Source organism: Scyliorhinus canicula, chromosome 17 (assembly GCF_902713615.1).
Source record: "Scyliorhinus canicula chromosome 17, sScyCan1.1, whole genome shotgun sequence".
Classification (NCBI taxonomy): domain Eukaryota; kingdom Metazoa; phylum Chordata; class Chondrichthyes; order Carcharhiniformes; family Scyliorhinidae; genus Scyliorhinus; species Scyliorhinus canicula.
The window spans coordinates 75889199-75914540 of NC_052162.1; the positions used below are offsets into that span (position 1 = coordinate 75889199).

Genomic DNA, 25342 nt, shown 5'->3' on the forward strand with positions numbered 1-25342 from the left:
TTTGTGATAGGCAAGCAAAACCATGGTAACAGGTGAAAAATTATTTTGCGCACTAAGTGTTTGCGATTTTGAATGCATTGAGACTGTGGTGCAGGCAGATTCATCTGTGGCTTTTAAAAGAGACTTGGAACATTATCTGAACATTTGCAGGGTTATGGGGTATAAACGGAGGAGGAGTGCAAGGTGAATTGCTCCTTCAGAGAGCTGGTACAGAATGAGCTCCTTCTGTGCTGCAATCATTCTATGATTCTCCTGTTGTCCTGACAACATTTATCCCCCCCCAACTAATACGTAACACAAACGATCTAATTTTTTTGATTGTTGTTTGGGACAGCTTGCTCTGTACAAATTGGCTACCGTATTTCCTACATAACAATAATATTGCACTTTAAAAATAATTTGCTGACTGCGAAGAGCTTTGGGATATCCTGTGGTTGTGATAAGCATTTTATACATATAGGCTCAACTTTTATGCCCTTTCTGTATCCCTTTATCTTCACATGTGGAGTTTTTACACAGTTTATCTGTGGCGGAACAGACTCAAGTGGCTAAATGGCCTACTCCTATTCCTATATTTTTTTAATACAAAATTGGTACTAATTTCTATTTTATGCACCAAACTGATTCTCTTACTATTGTCTTCAGTGCAAGGTATATCAAGTAGTCTCAATCCTTTGTATGAGGAAGCATTTTACATTTTCTTGTTATATACTTAGGTTGAATTTGAAGGTTATATTGTTAAATTTCAGTTTAATTTTCTAGAGGATAGCCATTCCTGATCTGACTTGATAATTCCCTTAATTATTATGAACACCTCAATAAAATCATTTTTATTATAATTAAATCCTTTAATCCCAGTTGAATCATCACTGAACTTTCTCCAATTCAATCTCTACCATAGCTCAGTTTCACCTGCAAACATTCCTCATTCTTTCCAAAGTGAGGTCATTTAATTTGTGAAGAATCCTGCATTAATCTCTCTCAGACATCACTGGTCACTGCCTTGTCGATCCAAGTATGTACAGTTTGTTCCAATTCCCGACTCCTATTTTTCAACCAATCCCACCAATCCATTCTACAAGGTTGTCTCCCCACACTGCAACTTTAGCAGTAGATCTTGGACAGAATTCTTTCATGTTTTTAGAAATTTTTTATGGTGTTCTTAATCATGCCTTTAGCACAATGTCCATTATTTATTGTTAAAACATTGCCAGTGTGTGAAACGCACAGAGAATCAATAGCACGTAAACCGGCCATTTGGCCCGGATGGTTTTGCTGGTATTTATGTATCCTCCTACCCTTCTCTTTAACACCATCAATCTTTCTATTTCTTTCGCCATCATATGCTTCTCCAGCTACTCTCTGTTCTTCACCTCAATCGCTTCATATTACAATGAGTTTCTCGAAGCCCTGCTCCTCTTCCTTGCTGGTTACTTTGTAGGTTGCTGTTTGTGGATTTTCTTTATTTGGGTGTGATATGATTGGTGCCATCTTGTTGATTGTTGCATTTCAGTACCTGTTATGTATAGATTTTCAACAGCTGTAAGTTCACATTCTATTCTAATGTGTGACAAATACTACCTGAATTAAAGCCTTATTTGAATAGACTGCTTTGAAGGAAAAATTCGGGTCGAAGATAAAAGGTCACCATTAAATATTCGGGGCTATTTTCATGCTAAGAAACTCTGATTCCATTTTTATTTCTGAGATGGTGCGCTTTTACTGGTATTTCTGGGATTGTATTCTGCAATCCATGTATGAATTAGATATATAATTGGCTTATGGTAATGGAGTTCTGTTTTCTTTGATAAAAGTAAAATATTGTGGATGCTGGAGATCTAAAATTGAAGCAGAAAGTGCTGAAAAAACTCAACAGGTCTGATAGCATCTGTGGAGAGAGAAACATAGTTAACGTTTGGAGTCCAATATGACTCCTTTTCAAGTTCTGAAGAGTCAAATTAGACTCGAAACATTAACCCTGTATCTCTCTCCACCGATGCTGCCGGACCTGTTTGAGGTTTTCCTGCATTTGTTTTGATTTTTGTTTTCTTTTATTGGATTATTGGACTTTCCAGAATATTTTACGGTACATGATGTGTACTGTGCAAATATCAGTATGCATGTACAGGGAGAAATGAATTAAACAAAGCAAAACATGCCTTTGGACTGTATAAATTTGATACCCTCAGATGAGGAGCAAATGGAAACAAATCCAACTCTGGTAAATCTTGAATGTGCACTTATCCAGAAGGAGAACTATTTTCTTGAATGTAGTGTATTTGTTGACATTGTACTCCTGTTCACAGGCTACCAGAGTCTAAGCTATTTACTTGAACTAGTTTTAGGGAATGAAGCTGGGCAGGTGGTAGAAGTATCAGTGGGGGTGCATTTCAGTGATAGTGACCATAACTCGGGAAGATTTAAGTTAGTAATAGAAAAGGACAAAGATGGACTGGAAATAAAGGTTCTGAATTGGGGGAAGACCGATTTTAATAGGTTCTGGCCAAAGTGGAGTGGGAGCAGTTATTTGTCGAAAATCCAAATCAGAGCAGTGGGAGTCATTCAAAAAGGAAATAGAGTACAAAGCCTTCGTATTCCTGTAAATGGTGGGGCAAAAATGACCAGAGAGCCCTAGATGTCAAGGGAAATGCAGGATTGGATCAGGAAAAAAAGGGAAGCTTATGGCAGATGCAGGGGGCCGAAAACAGCGGGTGCCGTGGATGAGTATAGAAGGTTTACAGGGGTATTTAAAAACTAAATCAGGGGAACAAAGAGTGGGCATGAAAAAACAGTGGTGGGGAAAATGAAGGAGAAGCCAAAGGTGTTTTAGAAGTATATTAAGGCAAGAGGGACTTCCGGTGGCGGCTATGAAGGAGTAAGTCGGACTTTTGGACCTTTACCCTGATTTTCTACCGGACTTTAACTGTAAAATTCAAGACAGAGGCAATTGTGTACTGAATTCCCACATCGGTGCGTGGAGAGAAGGACTTAGAAGTGCTCGTAAAGGCAGAAACAGAAAGACAGAGAAGGCTTGGGCTGATGCTGTAGCGGGCGACAGCATGGCGGAGGACTGGACCTCTGGTTCATCGACCCAGCTGTCAATGGAACAGCTGATGCAAGTTATTCAGGAAGGCTTTGCTAAGCAGAAACGGGACTGCTTGGACCCGATAAAAGAGTCGATTAAGCGGCTGGAGCTTAGATTGGATGCCCAAGATCAGGCAATACAGAAGGTGGAGAAGGCGCTGGCTGAGCAGGAGGAACATCAAACTGTGGTGGAGTTGGAGGTGGGGCTGCTGAGAGACCAGCAGAAGAAGCTCCTGTGGAAGGTGGAGGACCTAGAGGATAGGTCCCCGGCCGGCAGAACTTGAGAACCACTGGGCTCCTGTAGACGTCCGAAGGAACGGACGCTGGGGCATACATCGTAGATATGTTTGAGAAGCTGCTGGGGGAATAGGGCATTCTCCCGACCGTTGGAGGTGGACAGGGCTCACAGAGCACTCGCAGGGAAGCAACGAACGGGAGATCCCCCCCGAGGGCAATGGTGGCGAGATTCATAGAACATAGAACAGTACAGCACAGAACAGGCCCTTCGGCCCTCGATGTTGTGCCGAGCAATGATCACCCTACTCAAACCCACGTATCCATCCTATACCCGTAACCCAACAACCCCCCCCTTAACCTTACTTTTTAGGACACTACGGGCAATTTATCATGGCCAATCCACCTAACCCGCACATCTTTGGACTGTGGGAGGAAACCGGAGCACCCAGAGGAAACCCACACACACACGGGGAGGACGTGCAGACTCCACACAGACAGTGACCCAGCCGGGAATCGAACCTGGGACCCTGGAGCTGTGAAGCATTTATGCTAACCACCATGCTACCGTGCTGCCACAGGTACTTGGATAAGGAGCGCATTCTACAGTGGGCTAAGCAGACATGGAGCTGTAAGTGGGACAATAGTATTCTGCAGGTCTACCAAGACCTGAGTGTGGAGGTGGCCAGGAGAAGAGCAGGCTTCAACCAGCTTAGGTCGGTCCTTTTTAAGAAAAAGGTGAAGTTCGGACTGTTGTATGCGGCCCATCTCTGGGTCACGTACGAGGAACAACACTTTTATTTTGAGTCGCCTGAGGATGCGCTGGACTTTGTAAAAAGGAAAGGACTAGTGGTGGGCTGAGAACTTTTGAACTTTGCTGCAACGTTCATGTTTTTTTTTCTTTTTGTCTCTGTTCTTTAAAAAGAAGTTTCTCATTTTTCATTTTGTGGAAGCTGTTTGTAATGCCTTCTGTACTAATTTGGGACCAGTGGCAGAGCTGAGTGAGTTAAGCTTTCATTTGGACTGTTGGGGGATGGAAGTGTGCTTGTTTAGATTTTGGTGTTTTTCTGTCGGGCAATTGTGTGGGGATTGTTTGATGTTGGAGTACGTTTGTGTGAGCGGTGGGGAGGTTCACGAGGGAATAGTAGGTGGGAGACTCTCTGGCGCCAGGGATGGGGGCCACCAAGCTAGTAGGGCGGGCTAGCTCACGGAAGCGCAGTGGGGGTTGTGCATATGTTCGGTTTATCAAAGGGGTTGGGTTACAGAGTGTTGTTACTGAGGGGGAGGGGGGAAAATGTTCTGTTGACGAGGGAGGGACCTGGGCTAAGGGACAGAGAGGAGGTTGGGCCGGAGGCTGCCTGGTGGCGGGCTGGTGGAGACGCGGAGCATGGGGATTGCTGATCGTTGAAGGGGGGGGGGGGGTTGGCAATGAGTCCCCCAACTAGGCTGATCACCTGGAATGTCCGAGGGTTAAATGGGCTGGTCAAGAGGGCACTTGTGTTCGCGCATCTTAGGGGACTGAAGGCGGATGTTGTAATATTGCAGGAGACGCACCTTAGAATCTTCAGCTGCCAGCAGAATGCTTGCACAGCAGCTTAAAAAGAGGGAGGCAGCCAGGGAGATAGGGACCTGGTTGGAGATTCAGTATGGGGTGAATATGGCGTTTAGGGATTTCTACAGTAGGCTGTATAGGTTGGAACCCCCTGCGGGGCCAAAGGGGATAAGGCACTTCTTGGGGGTGGCTGAATTTCCCAAAGGTGGACGGGGAGCTGGTAGAAGGGCTGGGGGCCCCAATCGGGTTGGAAGAGATAGTGGAGGGTCTGAAGGCCATGCAGGCGGCTAAAGCCCCGAGGCTGGATGGGTACCCAATGGAATTTTATAAAAAGTTCTCTGGGATATTGGGGCCGGTGTTGATGAGAATGTTCAATGAGGCAAGGGAAAGAGGGGTGCTGCCTTTGACAATGTCACAGGCCACGATTTCGCTGATTCTGAAGCGTGACAAGAACCCGGAGCTGTGTGGGTCCTACAGGCCGATATCCCATTTGAATGTGGACGCCAAACTGCTGGCCAAAGTTTGTCCTCCAGAATTGAGGATTGTGTTCCGGACGTTATTGGGGAGGACCAGGCGGGGTTTGTTAAGGGTGCTAGGCAGTTGGTGGCCAATGTAAGAAGGTTGTTAAATGTGATCATGGTGCCCCGGGAAGGTAGGGAGGTGGAGGTAGTGATCGCAATGGATGCATAAATGGCTTTTGATCGGGTAGAATGGGATTATCTGTGGAAGGTACTGGGACGGTTCGGATTTGGGCAGGGCTTAATTGATCCGGGGAGGCTGGTACGGCAATCGAACCGTGCTGCTGGCCAGCTTGGTCTGCTTTAAAAGCCAGCGATTTAGCCTTGTGAGCTAAACCAGCCCCTGACTGTAGAGCCATTGGCAATTGCTCTGAGAGCCTCAAGGGGCTGGAAGGTGGGGTGAAGCACAGTGTCTCGCTCTACACAGACGGCCTGCTTCTGTATGTATCGGACTCATTAGAGGAGATGGAAGAAATCATGAGGATTTTGAGGGAATTTGGCCGGTTTTCGGGGTACAAGCTAAATATGGGGAAAAGTGAGATGTTTGCGGTCCAGGCGAGGGGACAGGAGAGGCGATTGGGGAAGCTTTAGGTACCTAGACATTCAAGTGGCACGGGAATGGGACCGGCTGCATAAATTAAATCTGGCCTGGCTAGTAGACTAAATGAAGGATGATTTTCGGAGATGGGACGTGCTCCCGTTGTCATTAGCTGGGAGGGTGCAGACGGTGATGATGATGGTCCTCCCGAGATTCCTGTTTGTGTTTCAACGTCTCCCCGTCTTTATTCCACGGTCCTTTTTTAAACGATTCAGCAAAGTGATCTCTGGCTTTGTTTGGGTGGGCAAGACCCTGCGGGTAAGGAAGGTAATGCTTGAGCGGAGTCGGGGAGAAGGCGGGCTGGCCCTGCCAAATTTTAGTAACTGTTACTGCGCGACAAAGAAAGTCATGATCAGGAAGTGGGTGGTGGGGGAGGGGTCGGCATGGGAGCGTATGGAGGTGGCTTCATGCAAGGGCACCAGTTTGGGGGCGTTGGTAACTGCGCCTCTGCCGTTCCCACTGGCACAGTACTCCACCAGCCCCGTGGTGGTGGCGGCCCTGAGAGTCTGGGGGCAATGGAGGAGACATGTGGGAGCAGAGGGAGCATTGGTCTGGTCCCCAATCTGTAATAATCACTGGTTTGCCCCGGGAAGTATGGATGGGGGGGTTCCGGATATGGTGGAGAGCAGGGATTGAGAGCGAACCATGTCCACATGTTCTGAGCATGTCCGGAGCTTTGAAAATTTTGGCAGGGGTTTGCAGATGTCATGTCCACGGTCTTAAAAACAAGGGTGGCGCTGAGTCCAGAGGTGGCGAGTTTCGCGGTGTCGGAAGACCCGGAAATCCAGGAGGAGAAAGAGGCAGACGTTCTGGCCTTTGCTTCCCTGGTAGCCTGGAGACGGATACGATTAGCTTGGAGGGACTCGATGCCCCCAAACTCGGAGACTTGGCTATCGGATATGGCTAGCTTTCTCTGTTTGGAGAAAATCAAGTTTGCCTTGAGAGGGTCACTTTTAAGGTTTGCCTGGAGGTGGCAACCGTTCGTTGACTTTTTTGCGGAAAATTAATCATCAGCAGAAGGGGGAATGGGGTTAGTTTAGCTTAGAGTAGGGGGTTAATAAAGGTGGGACCTGTAAGGGAGGTAGACGGCATTTGCACTATGTTTATAGTTTCATGTACATTGTTTATTGTGTTGTTATAATACCAAATAATAGCTCAATAAAATGTTTATTGAAAAGAAATTGAGGGCAAGAGGGTAACCAGGGAAAGAGCAAGACTTATTCGGTACCCAAGTGGCAACTTGTGTATGGAGCCGAAAGACGTAGGTGAGGAATTTGTATCTATGATGACTGGGGAGAAGGATGTTGTCGGTAGAGAAAGCATGGAGGGAGATGGTGATATAACTGAACATATTATCATTGAGAAGGAGGAGATGCTAGTACTTTTAGCAGGCCTAAAAGCAGATAAATATCCAGGCTCAGATGAGATGTCTCTTCAGCTGTTGTGTCACACAGGAGAGGAAATTTCAGGGCTCTGACCTTCATTTGCTCATAGGTGAGATGCCAGAGGACTGGAGAGCAGATAATGTAGTGCCATTGTTCAAGAAGGGAAGTAGGGAAGAACCAGGTAATTAAAGACCAGTGAGTTTGACATCAATGGCAGGGAAATTATTGGAAAAAATTCTAAGGGGCAGAATTAATCTCTGCTTGGAGAGACGATGATTCATCAAGGACAGGTCAACATGGCTTTGTCAGGGGGAGATCATGTCTAACAAATGTGTTTGAATTTCTGAGGAGGTGAGCAGGTCTGCAGATGAGGGCAGTGCAGTTGATGTAGTCAACATGGACTTCAGTAAGGCTTTTGACAAGGTCCCGCAAGGGAGACTGATCAAGAAGGTAAGGGCCTGTGGGATCAAATGCAATTTGGCAACTTGCATCCAAAATTGGCTTACTGGCAAAGAGGCAGAGGGTGGGTGTTGGTCGAAAGCTGTTTTTGTGACTGCAAGTCTGTGTCCAGTGGTATTCTACAAGGATCGGTGCTCTGTTCCTTGATGTTGGGAGTGTACATTAATCATCTAGATGGGAATGTGGGTGGTATGATCAGGAAGTTGGCGGATGACACACAAATCGTTGGTGTGGTAAATAGTGCAGAGGAAAGTCTGATTGCAGGGCAAATCAGATGGGCTGGTCAGCTGAGCAGAAGAGTGGCAAATTAATTTTAACCCTGAAATGTTTGAGGTGATTTTATGGAAGGACTAACAAGGAAAGGATCAACAGTAGGATGCTAGGAAGTACAGTGGATCAGAGGGACTTTGGGTGGATGTGTAAAGATCCTGAAAGCACCATGACAGGTAGACGAGGTGGTTAAGAAGGTACATGGGATTCTTGCCTTTCTTAGCCTTGGCATAGAATATAAGAGCAGGGAGGTTATGATGGAACTGTATAAAACACTTGTTAGGCCACAGCTCGGGTTCTGTGTGCAGTTATGGTTGCACCACGATAAGAAGGATATGATTGCACTGGAAAGGATGCATTGGAGATTCTCCAGTCTGTTGTGTGGGCATGAAGAGAGGCTGATTAGGCTGGGATTGTTTTTCTCAGAGCAGAGAAGGCTCCTGACTGAGGTGGCAAAATTTTGACAGACATAGGGCAGATAGGAAAGATCTTTTCCCCTTAGTTGAGGACTATCCAGGGGCAATGGATTAAAGGTAATGGGCAGCAGATTTAGAGGAAATTTGAGAAAAACACTTTTTTACGCAGAAGGTGGTGTGACTCTGGAACTCACTGCCTGAAAGGGTGGTAGACATGGGAACTCTCAACATTTAAGAAACACTTAGGTGAGCACTTCAAACCCCAAAGCATACAAGGCCAAGGACCAAGCCCTTCAAATCCCTGAAAATGAGATTAAAATACAAAGGTGCTTGATGGCCAGCACAGGTACGATGGGCCAAAGGGCCTCTTTGTGCTGTAAACCTCCATGGCTATTTAAAGATACATAAGAACTAGGAGCAGGAGTAGGCCATATGGCCCCTCGAGCCTGCTCCGCCATTCAGTGAGATCATGGCTGATCTTTTGTAGACTCAGCTCCACTTTCTGGCCTGAACACCATAACCCTTAATCCCTTTATTCTCAAAAAACTATCTATCTTTATCTTAAAAACATTGAATGAAGGAGCCTCAACTGCTTAACTGGGAAAACAATTCCATAGATTCACAACCCTTTGGGTGAAGAAGTTCCTCCTAAACTCAGTCCGAAATCTACTTCCCCTTATTTTGAGGTTATGCCCCCTAGTTCTGCTTTCACCCGTCAGTGGAAACAACCTGCCCGCATCTATCCTATCTATTCCCTTCATAATTTTATATGTTTCTATAAGATCCCCCCTCATCCTTCTAAATTCCAACGAGTACAGTCCCGGTCTACTCATCCTCTCCTTGTAATCCAACCCCTTCAGCTCTGGGATTAACCTAGTGAATCTCCTCTGCACACCCTCCAGCGCCAGTACGTCCTTTCTCAGGTAAGGAGACTAAAACTGAACACAATACTCCAGGTGTGGCCTCACTAACACCTTATACAATTGCAGCATTACCTCCCGAGTCTTAAACTCCATCCCTCTAGCAATGAAGGACAAAATTCCATTTGCTTTCTTAATCACCTGATGCACCTATAAGCCAACTTTTTGCGACTCATGCACAAGCACACCCAGGTCTCTCTGCACAGCAGCATGTTTTAATATTTTATCATTTAAATAATAATCCCTTTTGCTGTTATTCCTACCAAAATGGATAACCTCACATTTGTCAACATTGCAATGCATCTGCCAGACCCTAGCCCATTCACTTAACCTATCCAAATCACTTCCGGTATCCTCTGCACTTTTTGCTTTACCACTCATCTTAGTGTTGTCTGCAAACTTGGACACATTGCCCTTGGTCCCCAACTCCAAATCATCTGTGTAAATTGTGCACAATTTACTGGCGGAGTATTGCTTGTTGATGCCTTGTACATTGGAAAATGCTGTGCTTGTACCTGTATTATTTGATGCAGTAATGTTTAATAGTGCTTTGACAACAGAAGCAGTTTCCTGTTTTCAGATTTTAATAGTTTAAAATTAAAAAAAAAAAATAATCCATTTCAGATTAATGAATGACAGGAGAATGTTCTGTTTTGAATTTAGTAATTGTTTTTTCAATTAAGAAGAATCATGTTTTCACAACATGGTAGAAAGAGGAATGTTAATATTTCATTTACGCACAGTCCCAAAGGTTAGCAGACAATTGCTTGAAACAAAAAAATAATTTCAGTGTTAATTACCTGCATTACTTGAATATAATCTGTTCTCGGATGATGAAGTTATGATAAATATGGAAGATTATCAACAAGATCAATTAATTTTTTACCTTAATTCCAGATTGGGCCTCAGGAAATGACAGAGACATGTTTTTGGATCAAAGCCAAAGAGGAAAAGTTTGAGAGTCCAGATCTGTTTGCAAAACTAATGCTTAGTTTTGCCACTCAAACAAAAGGTAACTTCTTTTATTATTGTATCAGTTACATTTACAATGCATAGAACATTGAGAATATATTTAAAATATTATTTCTGCCTGAAAAAAGTTCAGCTTAATCGCTTAAAATATGTACATCACAACACTTTTTGCTTTGTATATGATTACTCTGAATACAAGAATTTGTAATATTTTAAGCAAGAGAATGTTACAGGACTTGTGTAAATACAGTAGACAGTGCCATTCAGATGTCAAATCTAAACTGCACAATATTACTGCTGTGGCTTTCTATGAGCAACATATTCTTTTCAAATTAAATAATTGATAAAATCTAGGAAACTGTTAGATCATCTTGCTTTGATGCCGATAATAGCTAAATCTAATTTGAGTTTGAAAGCTGTTTACATTAGAGCACAATTCTTAGGTTGAAAGTTTATTTGTAATGAAATGGACACTTTTGAGGTTCGTTTTTCTCAAAGAACGCAGAACAAATTATGAAGACAATTGAAATGAACTCATCAAGTATTTGACGTCCATTTTTTATAATAACGGATAATTCAAATTACAGCATTCTGTCTTAATGAGTGAATGCTAGTGGCAGGTTTAAGGTGATGTAATCTGATGGCACAGTTGGATTTGAAACATAGATTACTGCTCAAAAAAAATGCCATTACGATTATCAATGACACAGCATGATAAGAGTTTTTGTTTGACTTCAAGCATCTATATACCTTATTTTCAAGGCAAATAATTGCCTCGATTTTCCTGAAAGAAAAAACGGTGAGGTGAAGTTGGATGTCTTGTGATATTCACACACAGTTAAATGTGTAAATCAGGTTATTGCTGTCTGATTTGTCCTGTTTCTCTACAATCAGCTACATGGTACCTTGTTGAGAAATGCAACATTCTCACATGAAGAGCATGAAGTTGTGGTACCTACCCACTCGATGTTAACTAAGCATACCAGAAAAAGTTGAGAATTGTCCATTCAAGTGGAATTGAATTTTTAATGGAATGATGGGTCCATAATTATTGCTTAATTGCATCTCAAACACACAAAATTTACTTTTGCTAATATGGAGTCACATTCCTTCAGATTGTAATTATTGTAAGATTTGGTTTTTAATTAAAAGGTTGCCCTCCTTTGTCTCTTCTATCTCTCTCTTTCTTAATCCAAATTAGATTTACCCTGCTTGATTTCACGTTGAATTAAATATTCCAAATTGTACTTCCTGGTTTACACTTTAGGTCTCATTAAGAATTCTTCAATCTGATTGGGTGAAGAGGCATGCTATTGCTTGCTGTGCTCTCCCACTTCAGAAATACCCCATAGAGTTATGCTGATTTTCTAATTGCTTTATGTTGCCACACACAAGCCGACAAAACGTCTGCATGCAACTGTAAGCTTACTGAATTCCGTTCACTCGTTGACTACAAAATCTAAAAAGATATGCATAATGAAGAAAGTAGCTTCAACAGAGAAAATGTGTTCTATCAATGGAATCTAATGTATCTAAATTTCCACTGCATATCTTGTATAAGTCTATAATGTAGAAACTGACTGCAATATTAGCTTAGCCCAAAGGAATGAATGTATGAGCAACTATTTTTCACATTGAATACAGTAGTTTAGCAATATTGGAAGCTCTGTAACTGATTTGTGAGATAATTAGGGCCGCCAATCTTTCTGCTGCCTTGGCCCCTGTCATTATATCCGACACAAAAGAAGGGGAAACTGGATTTTCCATTTATTGCTTCTTTGAATAACCATAAAAGATCTTTATTTTCATAGTTTTATTAATGGCACTGGCTTCCAAGAGAGCCTAGTCATGCTGAACATTTTATAAAGTTTGAGAACATGGAACCTCTGTTAGCAAAATTTGTGATGCTATCAATTTTCATTGCCCTGAACATTGCAATAAATGGAGGCTAGTAACTGTTTGAGGTCTGCATTGTGGTATAATATAATGCTCATTTGAGCAACAGAAGTACATTATGAAAAACAACTAAAGGTGCTTTCTGGTATTTAAAACAATGAAAAGGTAAATGGAAAGTAGTGAAGTAAGCCTGTCAAAGGTTTGCATGGAAGCATTCCTCCAGTTTCCTCCCATAAGTCCTGAAAGACGTGCTCTTAGGTAATTTAGACATTCTGAATTCTCCCTCTGTGTACCCAAACAGATGCCGGAATGTGGCGACTAGGAGCTTTTCACAGTAACTTCATTGCAGTGTTAATGTAAGCCTACTTGTGACAATAAAGATTATTATTATTATTGTCAATACTTTTATCATCTTTTTGCCTCAATTAGATCACCTCTCATTCTTCTAAACTGTAGAGCTATAGGCCTAAACTACTTAATCTCCCTTCATAAAACAGACCCGTCATCTCTGGAATCAATCTAGTGAACCTTCTCTGAACTGCGCCAAATCAACCGCATCCCTCCTCAAATAAGGAGACAAAAACTGTACATGGTGCTCCAGTGCGGTGTCACCAATGCCGTGTACAATTGCAGCAACATTTCCCTACTTTAATACTCTATTTTGATAGCTACCCTGCACAAATGGCATCCAGGACAGTCAACAATTCATGTATGTATTGGGTGTTTGTGCAAATAAGTTTTTTAAGAAGTGATGTTAGTCTATTGACATGGTTTGCCAGTAGCATGGGTCAAAGGGAGAGACTTCATGAAAGAAATTGGACTTGGGAAACTGAATCATCAATGCCTAAGTGATATTGACATTTAATTGAGATGATTGAGTTTCTTCATTCATAGGAAGTTGACTTCGCTGGCCAGGCCAACATTTATAATAATATAATAATAATCTTTATTGGTGTCACAAGTAGGCTTACATTAACACCGCAATGAGGTTACTGTGAAAATCCCCTAGTTGCCACACTCCTGCGCCTGTTCGGGTACACTGAGGGAGAATTCAGAATGTCCAATTCACCTAACAAGCACGTTTTTCTGGACTTTTGTGGGAGGAAACTGGAGCATCCGGAGGAAACGCAGGCAGACATGGGGAGAACGTACAGACTCCGCACAGACAGTGACCCAAGCCAGGAATCGAAACCGGAACCTTGTGCTGTGAAGCAACAGTGGTAACCACTGTGCTACCGTACCACACATCGCCAATTGCCCTTGAGAAGGTGGCGTTGAGCTGCCTTCTTGAACCACTGCAGTAGTGTTATTAGGGAGGAAGTCCCAGGATTTTGACCCAGTGACAGTGAGGGAACGGCGATGTATTTCATACTCAGAATGGTGATTGGCTTGAAGGGCAACTTCCAGGTGGTGGTGTTCCCATGTGCCAGCTGCCCTTGTCCTTCTGGTAGTGGTGGTGGGTTTGGAACGTATGAGAATGGAGGATGCAAAGGAGAAATGCATAAAAAATTGACAATACTGTTTCTGTGATGCTAGCAATTGTCCAAAACTACCACTTCCATGATATTATGGCAGGGGATCAGGAGAATCTGCAATTTGTCAATATAATTCAAGGTGAAAATGGAGGGTGTGGGTGGGGAGCGAGGGGATGTGTAATTATTTGTGATGAGAAGAAGATTCTCCTTACACTTGTCTTTCAATTTATCGTGAGTCTCCAGCACTTTAAGCAAAGTAATTACCTTTCATCGTAAACTGTTCAAATGCTTTTTGGGATTTGTGAAGCATTAAATTAAAAATACTTTGATGTTTTTCTTGGCATATAATTTCCTTCCAACTGATCCACAGAAATAAAGTTTCACTGTACTGGGTATTCTGAATGTCATTCAAATCCAGGGCGTGATTCTACCAGCCCCGCGCCAGGCTGGAGAATGGCCCGCAACCGCGCCATGCTGCCCCGTGCTGGGCCGCGATTCTCCGAGGTGCAGAAAATCGGCGTCATTTGCGCCGGTGCTTTTGGCATGGCGCCGGTTGCGGGCCGCTGTACATGGAGGGGCTGCCGATTCTCCGGCCCGAATGGGCTGAGCGGCCGTGTGGAAAAAGAAGATTCCACACCTGGTGGCTGCCGGCGGGAACTCTGCGCGAAGGATCGGGAGTGGCCTGTGGGGGAGGGAGAGGGGGGCTCCGTCCCTGGGGGGTGCCTCCGAGGAAGTCTGGCCTACGATGGAGGCCCACCCGATCGACGGACTGGCCTCTTCCCCCCATGGGCCTACATGTGCGCGTCCGGCCCCAGAATCCCCACGCCATGTTACGTCGTGTCCGGAGCGTTCAGTAAGGCCACTGTGCATGCGTGGGTTGGTTCGTCGCCACTGCGCATGTGCGGGTTGGCGCCGCCCCCAGTGGACGCCAGGATGTAAGGCTGGAGCGGTGTGAAAGAATCCCTACTGCCCGTGCCCGTTTTGTGCCATCATGAAACGCGACAGTGTTGACGATGGCGCAGACACTCTGTCCTGCGATCGGAGAATCGCGCCCCCACTTTTTAAAATAGGTACAAAATTGTCATGCAGCAATTTCTCAAGTTAATTCCTGATAATTGATTGCATTATTTAAATTGCTATTAATTTGAGTCAAACAGCTAAATAGTTATTTTGATCCTATCATCCTTCTTGAAAATAGGTATTGCGTTGACTTGTTTCTAATCTTTTAGAATATCCCCAATGTTCGACTCACTTGAACAAAATGTCAACATTTCCTAAGTCTCATTCCTTTTCTGTCTTATTACTGAATGATAAATGCTATACACTTCTGGGAACCTGTACTTTGTGTTGTGTTTGATTGATCTTATTTATATCAACATCATTAATTTACTTTGATATTTCGGGGGACTTTGTTAATACTGGAGGAAGTAATCATTTTATATTTTGGTCCCAGTAAACCTTTTTGTATTCTCCTCTAACTGCTCTTAGTATTAAATTATAATGTCTAGTTCAGTAGCTTTATGTTTCACTCTTTGATCATCCTTTTAACATACATTTATCTGCCATGTGATATAAGATGATAAAAGATATGAATAAAATAGACGACAAGTGGATGCTTCCTCTTGTGGGGCATTCTGGAATGAGAGGTCATAGTCTTAGAATAAGAGATAGCAAATTTAAAACTGAGTTGAGGAAAAGTGACTTCTCCCAAAGGATTGTGAATCTGTGGAATTCGCTATCCCAGAGTGCGATGGATGCTGGGACAGTGAGTAAATTTACGGAGGAGTTGGACAGATTTTTAATTGGTGATGAGTAGAAGGGTTATGGAGAACAGGTAGGATTGCAGAGTTAAAGCCAGGATGAGATCAGCCATGATCAAATGGTGGGGCAGACTTGATGGGCCAAATAGCCTAATTCTGCTCCTATGAACTCATGTGCTTCATTGTATCTTGCAAGATTTCCAACTTGTATCCGGCTGAAAACCAGTTTAGTTTGAACTCTTCAATTATTTACTTGAAGTTGAACATTTGCTTGATTTTATACCAGGCTCCTAGTCTTTGTCTGTCTGTGAAACACAAATTATGTCAAGCAATTTTTTTTGGTCTACAAGAACGCTATAACCTCTTGTTTTCCATATGTTATTTGTGCCATGCCTTTAGTGTTATGTGATGCTTCTAATTATGCATTTGTGCATTATGTTTATTAATTCAACTTGGGAATATATAATTCATATTTGCTTGAATTAAGGTCTCTAATAAACAACCTTGCTATTTTCATAATTTGTTACATAATTCTTTTCCTCCGGTAGAAACAAAGGTGAGGGTGATACTTGTGTATAATACACGTGCTACTAAAATGGAAAGTGATTGCAGAACTTTGAGAGTTCTGGGGTGCCCTGTTACATGAATTCTAAAATCTTAGTATTCAGGCACATCAAGTCATTCGGAAGGCAAATGGAATGTTGGTGTTTATTGACAAGGAAATAGAATATTAAAATAGGGAGGTTTTACTGCAGTTGTACAGATCTCATCTGAGGTACTTTGTATAGTTTTGGTTTCCATATTGAAAAAAATATATAATTCTGTTGGAAGCAGTTCAGAGAAATTCATTGACTTATTCCTGGGACGAAGGGTTTATTCTGTAAAGAAATGCTGAACAGGTTGAGCTTACACCGCACTACCAGAAGGACTTAGAGGCTTTGGAGAGAGTAGAGAAACGGTTTACCAGGATGTTGCCTGGTATGGAGGGTATTAGCTATGAAGAGGGATTGAATAAACTGGGATTTTCTCCCAAGAGAACGTAGGGTGTTATGATAGAAGTTTATAAAATTATTAGGGGTATAGATAGAGTGAACAGTTGGAGGCTTTTGCCCAGGGTGGAAATGACAATTACAAGGGGGCACAAGTTCAAGATGAGGGGGGAAAGGTTCAGTGGAGATGTGCGGGGGAGGTTTTTTTACACAGAGTGATGGTGGCCTGGAATGTACTGCCAAGTGAGGTGTTGAGGCAGAATATGTTAGCGACCTTTAAGACTGATCCGGATAGGCACATGAACAGATGGGGTATAGAAGGATACAGGCGGTTGGTCTAGATAGGACACTTGATCGGCGCAGGCTTGGAGGGCCGAAGGGCCTGTTCCTGTGCTGCATTGTTCTTTGTTCTTTGTATACCATTGGAGTTTAGAAGAATGAGAGGTGATTTGATTGAAACATATATGATCCAGAGGCGAATTGATAGGATAGATGTTGGCGACACTGGGGCGGTGGGGAGGGATTCCTAGCCTTTCTTGCCGGGGGGACCTTCCAGTTCCGCTGACGGCGAACTCTCGCTGTCGATTTCCCAGCGGCAAGGGGTGGATGCTATGGTAAATCCCATTGACAGCGGCTGGACCAGAAGACTCTGTTGTCAGCCAGTAATGGGCTGCCCCCCGCCGCCTAGAAATATATTGCGGCGAGTGTAGAAAATCACCCCCTCCCCACCATAAATCAAGTTCGCAGTTTAAGGGTTAGAAATCTACTACTTAAATTGAAGATTAGAAGGTTTTTTTTTAGGAGGTGAAATTCTCCTTCCCAGAGAACAGAGGAGGCTGAGTCATTGAATTTATTCAAGGGAAAATTAAACAGATATTTGACAGACTAGAGTGTTGAGGGTTATGGGGCGAAGACAAAGTGTCTGGACCTGGTAAGACTTGATTAACTGCAAAGACTCACATTCAAAGTATCGTCTTGCATCATTGACTTTGTCTATATATGTGTTTCTGGAATCCACCTTTTCATTCACCTGAGGAAGGAGCTGCGCTCCGAAAGCTAATGATTCAAAACAAACTTGTTGGACTTCAATCTGGTGTTGTCAGACTTCTTACTGCGCCCACCCCAGTCCAATGCCATCTCCACATTATATATTTTTCATGACTTCACATAAACCACATCAGCAGCTTCTTTTATTGTTAATGGTCAGTATCTTCTGTGCCACCTACTGCTCTTTGATCAGTCTCATCCAGTATATTGTGCTGTCCCCACCAATTATTAATTTAAATTATTATCAATATCTGCCTCAAATACCTGTCTATATATATTTGTGCTTAAAAAAATTAGAAAACTGTAAAGGAAAATGCTTGTTTGTGCCACCACTTTTGCAAAATTGTACACCCATCTCTATTAAAATCTATCTACCATTTCTTTTTTCTTAAATTTAGAGTACCCAATTCATTTTTTCCAATTATGGGGCAATTTAGCATGGCCAATCCACCTACCCTGCACATCTTTGGATTGTGGGGGCGAAACCCATGCAAACACGGGGAGAATGTGCAAACTCCACACGGACAGTGACCCAGAGCCGGGATCGAACCTGAGACCTCGGCGCAGTGAGGCAGCAGAGCTAACCACTGCGCCACCGTGCTGCCCCAATCTACCATTTCTTATCTGCTTACATGCTTTCAATTCCCTTAAAAATTGTTTGACATAATTTTACATGCCACCTGACTTTGCATGCATTGGCCTTGCCAATTGTGAAAACCAATCTTTTTAGTTTGTGAGACTGCTGGGAAAAATGGATCATTCAGCATCTTTGGCACTGGGTCTAATTTAATCTTAATTTACTTTGCAAGGCAAACTGAACTTGATTTTATGTGGTCAGACAAATCATTTCCTTCAGCTTATTTACCACTTTTTGAAATGTGCTTTAAAAGAAAGATTTTAGAGGCTGTGAAGACCTGTGGACGACACGTCTCTGGCAGGACCACTGAGCTCCTGATTTGATTACAGCCTTAATCCAAACATGGACAAAAGAACTGAACTCGGGAGGTGAGGTGAGAATGAATCCCTTGACATCAAGTTAACTGACTGAGTGTGGTATGAAGGAGCCCTCGCAAAACTGGAGTCACTGGATATCAAGGGAAAATTCTCCACTGGGTGGAATCATACTCAGCACAAAAAGAAGATAGTAAGAAGTCTTACAACACCAGGTTAAAGTCCAACAGGTTTGTTTCAAGCACGAGCTTTCGGAGCACTGCTCCTTTCTCAGGTGAATGAAGAGGTATATTCCAGAAACATTTATGTCAAAGTCAGAGATGCCAGACAATGCTTGGAATGCGAGCATTTGCAGGTAATCAAATCATTACAGATCCAGCGATAGGGGTAACCCCAGGTTAAAGAGGTGTGAATTGTCTCAAGCCAGGACAGGTGGTAGGATTTTGCAAGTCCAGGCCAGATGGTGGGGGGTGAATGTAATGCGACATGAATCCAAGATCCCGGTTGAGGCCTCCCGAAAATACACAAGGCCAACACACCAGGCCGTCCTATCGTTTCAGGCAATGGGACCCTGTGTGAGAACCTCTCTGGACACATCGAGGGCATCTTGAAACCCATCGTACAAGGTACACCCAGCTTCTGTCGCGACACGATGGACTTCCTACAGAAACTCAGCACCCATGGACCAGTTGAACCAGGAATATTCCTCGTCACAGTGGATGTCTTGGTACTCTACACCAGTATCCCCCATGACGACGGCATTGCTGCAACAGCCTCAGTCCTCAACACCGACAACTGCCAATCTCCAGACGCAGTTCTGCAACTCCTCCGCTTCATTCTAGATCACAACGTCTTCACCTTCGACGACAAATTCTTCATCCAGACGCACGGAACAGCCATGGTGACCCAATTCGCACCTCAATATGCCAACATCTTCATGCACAAGTTTGAACAAGACTTCCTCACCGCACAGGACATTCAACCGACATTATACACCAGATACATCGATGACATTTTTTTCCTTTGGACCCACAGCGAAGAATCACTGAAACGACTACACGATGAGATCAATAAGTTCCATCCCACCATCAGACTCACCTTGGACTATTCTCCAAATTCAGTTGCATTCTTGGACACACTCATCTCCATCAAGGACGGTCACCTCAGTATTTCGCTTTACCGCAAGCCCACAGATAACCTCACGATGCTTCACTTCTCCAGCTTTCACCCGAAACACATTAAAGAAGCCATCCCCTATGGGCAAGCCCTCCGTATACACAGGATCTGCTCAGACGAGGAGGAGCGTAACAGACACCTACAGATGCTGAAAGATGCCCTCGTATGAACAGGATATGGCGCTCGACTCATCGATCGACAGTTCCTACACGCCACAGCAAAAAACCGCACCGACCTCCTCAGAAGACAAACACGGGACACCACTGACAGAGTACCCTTCGTCGTTCAGTACTTTCCTGGGGCGGAGAAACTACGACATCTTCTTTGCAGCCTTCAACACATCATCAATGAAGATGAACATCTTGCCAAAGTCATCCCCACACCCCCACTACTTGCCTTCAAACAACCGCGCAACCTCAAACAAACCATTGTTTGCAGCAAATTACCCAGCCTTCAGAACAGCGACCACAACACTACACAACCCTGCCAGGGCAGTCTCTGCAAGACATGCCAGATCATCGACATGGACATTACACATGGAAACACCACTCACCAGGTACGCGGCACATACTCGTGCGACTCGACCAATGTAGTCTACCTCATACGCTGCAGGAAAGGATGTCCCGAAGCGTGGTACATTGGCGAGACCATGCAGACACTGCGACAACGAATTGACGGGCATCGTGCGACAATCACCAGGCAGGAATGTTCTCTTCCAGCCGGGGAACACTTCAGCAGTCAAGGGCATTCAGCCTCTGATCTCCAAGTAAGCGTTCTCCAAGGCGGTCTTCAGGACACGCGACAACGCAGAATTGCCGAGCAAAAACTTATAGCTAAGTTCCGCACGCATGAGTACGGCCTCAACCGGGATTTTGGATTCATGTCGCATTACATTCACCCCCCACCATCTGGCCTGGACTTGCAAAATCCTACCAACTGTCCTGGCTTGAGACAACTCACACCTCTTTAACCTGGGGTTACCCCTATCTCTGGATCTGTAATGATTTGATTACCTGCAAATGCTCACATTCCAAGCATTGTCTGGCATCTCTGACTTTGTGCGCGATTCTCCGCTCCCCACGACGGGTGGGAGAATCGCGGGAGGGCCGGGCGACTCACGACACGCCCCCCTGGCCCCCCCGCGATTCTCCCACCCCCCGCTCGGAAGAATCGCCGCTCGCCGTTTTTCACGGCGACTGGCGGTTCTCCGGTCCGGATGGGCCGAGCGGCCTGCCGTTCGCGACCGGTTCACGACGGTGGCAACCGCACCTGGTCGCTGCTGTCGTGAACATGGTGCCAAAAGCTGGTTTGAAGCTTGTGGGGGGCGGAGAGGGGAGTGAGCACCACGGCCGTGCTCGGGAGGGGACTGGCCCGCGATCGGTGCCCACCGATCGTCGGGCCGGCGTCTCAAAGGGATGCACTCTTTCCCCTCCGACGCCCCGCAAGATCAAGCCGCCACGTCTTGCGGGGCAGCGGAGGGGAAGACGGCAACCGCGCATGCGCGGGTTTGAGCCGTCAGCCGTCGTGACGTCAGCCGCGCATGCGCAGGTTGGAGCCGGCCAACCTGCGCATGCGCGGCTGACATCACTTAGGCGCACCGGCCGCGTCATTCTCAGTGCGTCGCCTTGACGCAAGCGTCAAGGCCCGGCAGCCGAGAGTTGCGGAGGGCCACTCCTAGCCCCCCGGGTGGGGGTGAATAAGGTGAGAGGAGCGGCCTCCGAGGCCGTCGTGAAACTCAGCCGAGTTCACGATGGCCTTCCCGAATTATCCCGGGAGCGGAGAATTACGCCCTTTGTCTATATAAATGTTTCTGGAACATACCTCTTCGTTCACCTGAGGAAGGAGCAGTGCTCCAAAAGCTCGTGTTTGAAACAAATCTGTTGGACTTTAACCTGGTGTTGTAAAACTTCTTACCGTGTTCACCCCAAGTCCAATGCCGGCATCTCCACATTAAAAAGAAGATGGCTGTGGTTGTTCGAGGTCAGTCATCTCAGCTCCAGGACATCACTGCAGGTATTCCTCAGGGGAGTGTCCTAGGCCTAACCATCATCAGCTGCTTCTTCAATGACCTTCCCACGATCATAAGGTGAGAAGTGGGGATGTTCAGATACTGAAGCAGTCTATGTCCAAATTGCAGCAAGACCTGGACAATATCCACGCTTGGGCTGACAAGTAGCAAGTAACATTAATGCCGCATAAGTCATAGGCAATAACGAGACAGAATCTAACCACCACTGAATCCCCCACTATTAACATCCTGGGGTTACCATTGACCAGAAACTGAACTGCCTCCTGACTCTTCAAAGCCTCTCTGCCATGTACAGGGCACAAATCAGGAGTGTGATAGAATACTTTTCACCTACTTGGATGAGTGCAGCTCCATTATCACTCAAGAAGCTCGACATCATCCAGGGCAAAGCAACCCGTTTGATTGGCACCCAATCCACCGTCTCCAAAATTCACTCCTTCCACCACTAGGACACAGCGGCTGAAGTATATACAGTCTACAACATGCTCTGCAGCAACTCGCCAAGGCTCTTTTGATAGCTCCTTCTAAACCCTCAACCTCTACCACCTAGAAGGAAAAAGCAGCAGATGGTTGGGAACATCACCACCTGTGAGTTCCTCTCCAAGTCACCATCCTGACTTGAAAATATATTGTTGTTCCTTCACTGTCGTTTGGTCAAAATCCTCTCTCTCCCAAACTGCAGTGTGGGTGTACCTGCCCTACATGAACTGCAATGGTTCAAGAAAGCACCTCACCATCACCTTCTCAAGGGCAATGAGTGATTGGGAAGAAAGATGCTGGCATGAGCAGTGTAGTCTATGTCCTGTGAAATAATAAAACAAAAACCAGTTGAGTCCCAAATCAGAAATGATTTGCCCTTCACTGAATTTAGGGTGCAAGTTTCCCTTTTGGTTTGTATTTTTGAGATGGTGGTAGCATAAGCTGAGCGCATGACATTTAATTGCTGTCTTAGTAGTTATATACCCTGTATATGATTGTTTCTGGAATTAAGTTTCAGTCTGCATTATGTGCTATGTTGTGATGTGAGTTAGAGCAGTATAAGCTGCACTACTTCGTGCAGTGGAAACGGACAGTGTAATTGGTACTAGTTTGTGTTCCTATTAGCTATACATTGAATTCTAAGTAAGTACACACCAGATGTGAAGAGGAGAGTGATTTGTTATCATCTGTAATGCTTTATTCATAATCTAATGGCATGTTGATAAAGCAGCATCCAAGACAAAACTGGCATCTTTGGTGAGATACAGGGAGAAGGAAAATGCACGTCCTAACATAGTCAACATTGAAGAAAATTACAACTTATTACTCAATATGTAAGTTGTTTTTCGGCACAATACTAGTGTCTGCATGCACTTCATGATTCACAGCTGTTTCGAATCAAACTCTTGACTATGTTGATCTTGTTTACCGGCTGCTTCAGCTTGGAATTGATTTTTTTGAGGAAAAGGAAGACCCAAGTCCCTCAGTAATGTTGCCAAATAAATTTAAACATGTATTGTAAATACTGTTTCTCGGCTTGTGTTCTTGGATTTTCTTCGAAATACAAGCTTGTCTATCCCTCAGACTTTTGGATTAATAAATGTAAATGCGTTGTTCTTGTTGCAATTAATTGTTTTGTTACCCCAAGGATTGATAAAGTATGTGGCTGCTACATGTGTCACAGAGCTATTAAAAAGCTCAGATTAAATTTGAGATTTAACGAATAATTTGTTGCTCTGAAATTCAGCAGGACTGGCATGTGAAATAATAAGTGGTGCTTTATTTTGATTCACAAAATGTTAGCTGGCCACTTGGAAGCAAATCTATTGAATATGTATTTTAATGGCAGTGAATAAAGCCATACTGACTGATGCATTTGTCTGTCAATTTCACAATTTACTCGTTAGACATTTATAAATATATTCGTTGATTATAGTATCTGTCTTAGTTTATACGTTAACTGATTTATTTAACCATTGCAGAATGTTAAGGCAACTGAAGCTGAAGTACTGTTTACTACTTAACCTCATATTAACACGTTTGACTACTATATAATTATTTCAGCACTGGCTTTATTCCAGCTTGCAGTACATTATTTTCCTACCATGTAATTAGATCAAAAATGCATTAACATGCTGTGCAGGTACCAGTTGTCACTATTTTTTATTTATCTGATTTTGATATCCAGAAAACATAATGGTTTAAATAGATCATGGACTTTTGTTGAAACTGTTTTAAGGAATCTGTGTCTGGGACCGGTGTGCTGTAAGTGCAGATGTGCAGTATAGAACATAGAACATAGAACAGTACAGCACAGAACAGGCCCTTCGGCCCTCGATGTTGTGCCGAGCAATGATCACCCTACTCAAACCCACGTATCCACCCTATACCCGTAACCCAACAATCCCCCCATTAACCTTACACTACGGGCAATTTAGCATGGCCAATCCACCTAACCCGCACATCTTTGGACTGTGGGAGGAAACCGGAGCACCCGGAGGAAACCCACGCACACACGGGGAGGACGCGCAGACTCCACACAGACAGTGACCCAGCCGGGAATCGAACCTGGGACCCTGGAGCTGTGAAGCATTTATGCTAACCACCATGCTACCGTGCTGCTAGGGGATCTGACTTTATTTTCTAGTTTCAATTTAACAAACCAGTTATCTTTCTACTTGAAATTGTACATGGTTTTTGCTGAGTTGTGACCCCTTATCAAATGCTCTGCTTTGATCAGAGTGTTTCCAGCACAGAAGGTGGCTATTTGGCCCAACATGTCTGTGCTAGCTCTTTGCAAGAGAAACTTAGCTTGTCCTACTCCCCCATCGTAACCATGTACCCCTGCAAATGATTTTTTTCTCCAGAGGTGCTTGACCTCTTTTGAAAGCACTGATTGTATCTGTTGGGCGGCACGGTGGCATAGTGCCAGAGACTTGGGTTCGATTCCGACCTCAGGTGACTGTGTAGTTTACACATGCTTCCCGTGTCTGCGTGGGTTTTCCCCGGGTGCTCTGGTTTCCTCCCACAGTCCAACCATGTGTCAGGTTTGGTGGATTGGCCATGCTAAATTTCCCTTAAGTGAGTTACGGGGATAGGGTCGAGGATTGAGCCTAGGTAGGGTGCTCATTCAAAGGGTCGGTGCACACTCAATGGGCCGAATGAACTTCTCCTGCACTGCAGGGATTCTATTCTATGATCTATCTCCACTATATTCTTAAGTAGTTAATTACCTACTGCTTTGTAAAACCTGATGTTGCTTTTGATCACCTTAAGTCAGTGTTCTCTGGTTCCTGACCCTTCCACCAGTGGGAACAGCATTTTTGTACTCTTTGTAGACTCTTCATGATTTTGAGCACTATCAAATCTCCTTGTTTTTCCAATCTACTCCATTACTGAAGTCCCTGGAATCATTCTTGTCAATTTTTTCTGCACGCTAAAGCTGTTGTGTCTTTCTTAAGTTCAAATGCCCAGAATTGAACTATATATTCCAGTTGATTCTATAAAGATTCATCATAATTTCCTTTGTTATGTAGTTATCTCTCTATTGAAAAGCCCAATATCCTGGTTGCTTTATTGATCATATTCTAAACCAGCACTGTCATCTTCAAGGATTTGATCAAAATCAAATT

At 44.1% G+C, this 25342-nt stretch overlaps 1 protein-coding gene across 4 annotated transcripts in view; it reads left to right on the plus strand.

Annotated features, from left to right (window-relative positions):
* Positions 1-25342, plus strand: part of diaph2 (diaphanous-related formin 2) — an 878670-nt gene that overhangs the window by 349008 nt on the left and 504320 nt on the right. For all 4 annotated transcript variants that reach the window (XM_038775000.1, XM_038775001.1, XM_038775002.1 and 1 more), the window contains one exon: positions 10334-10448. In XM_038775000.1, the coding sequence (XP_038630928.1) occupies positions 10334-10448 (115 nt within the window). The remainder of the gene's footprint in view (positions 1-10333; positions 10449-25342) is intronic.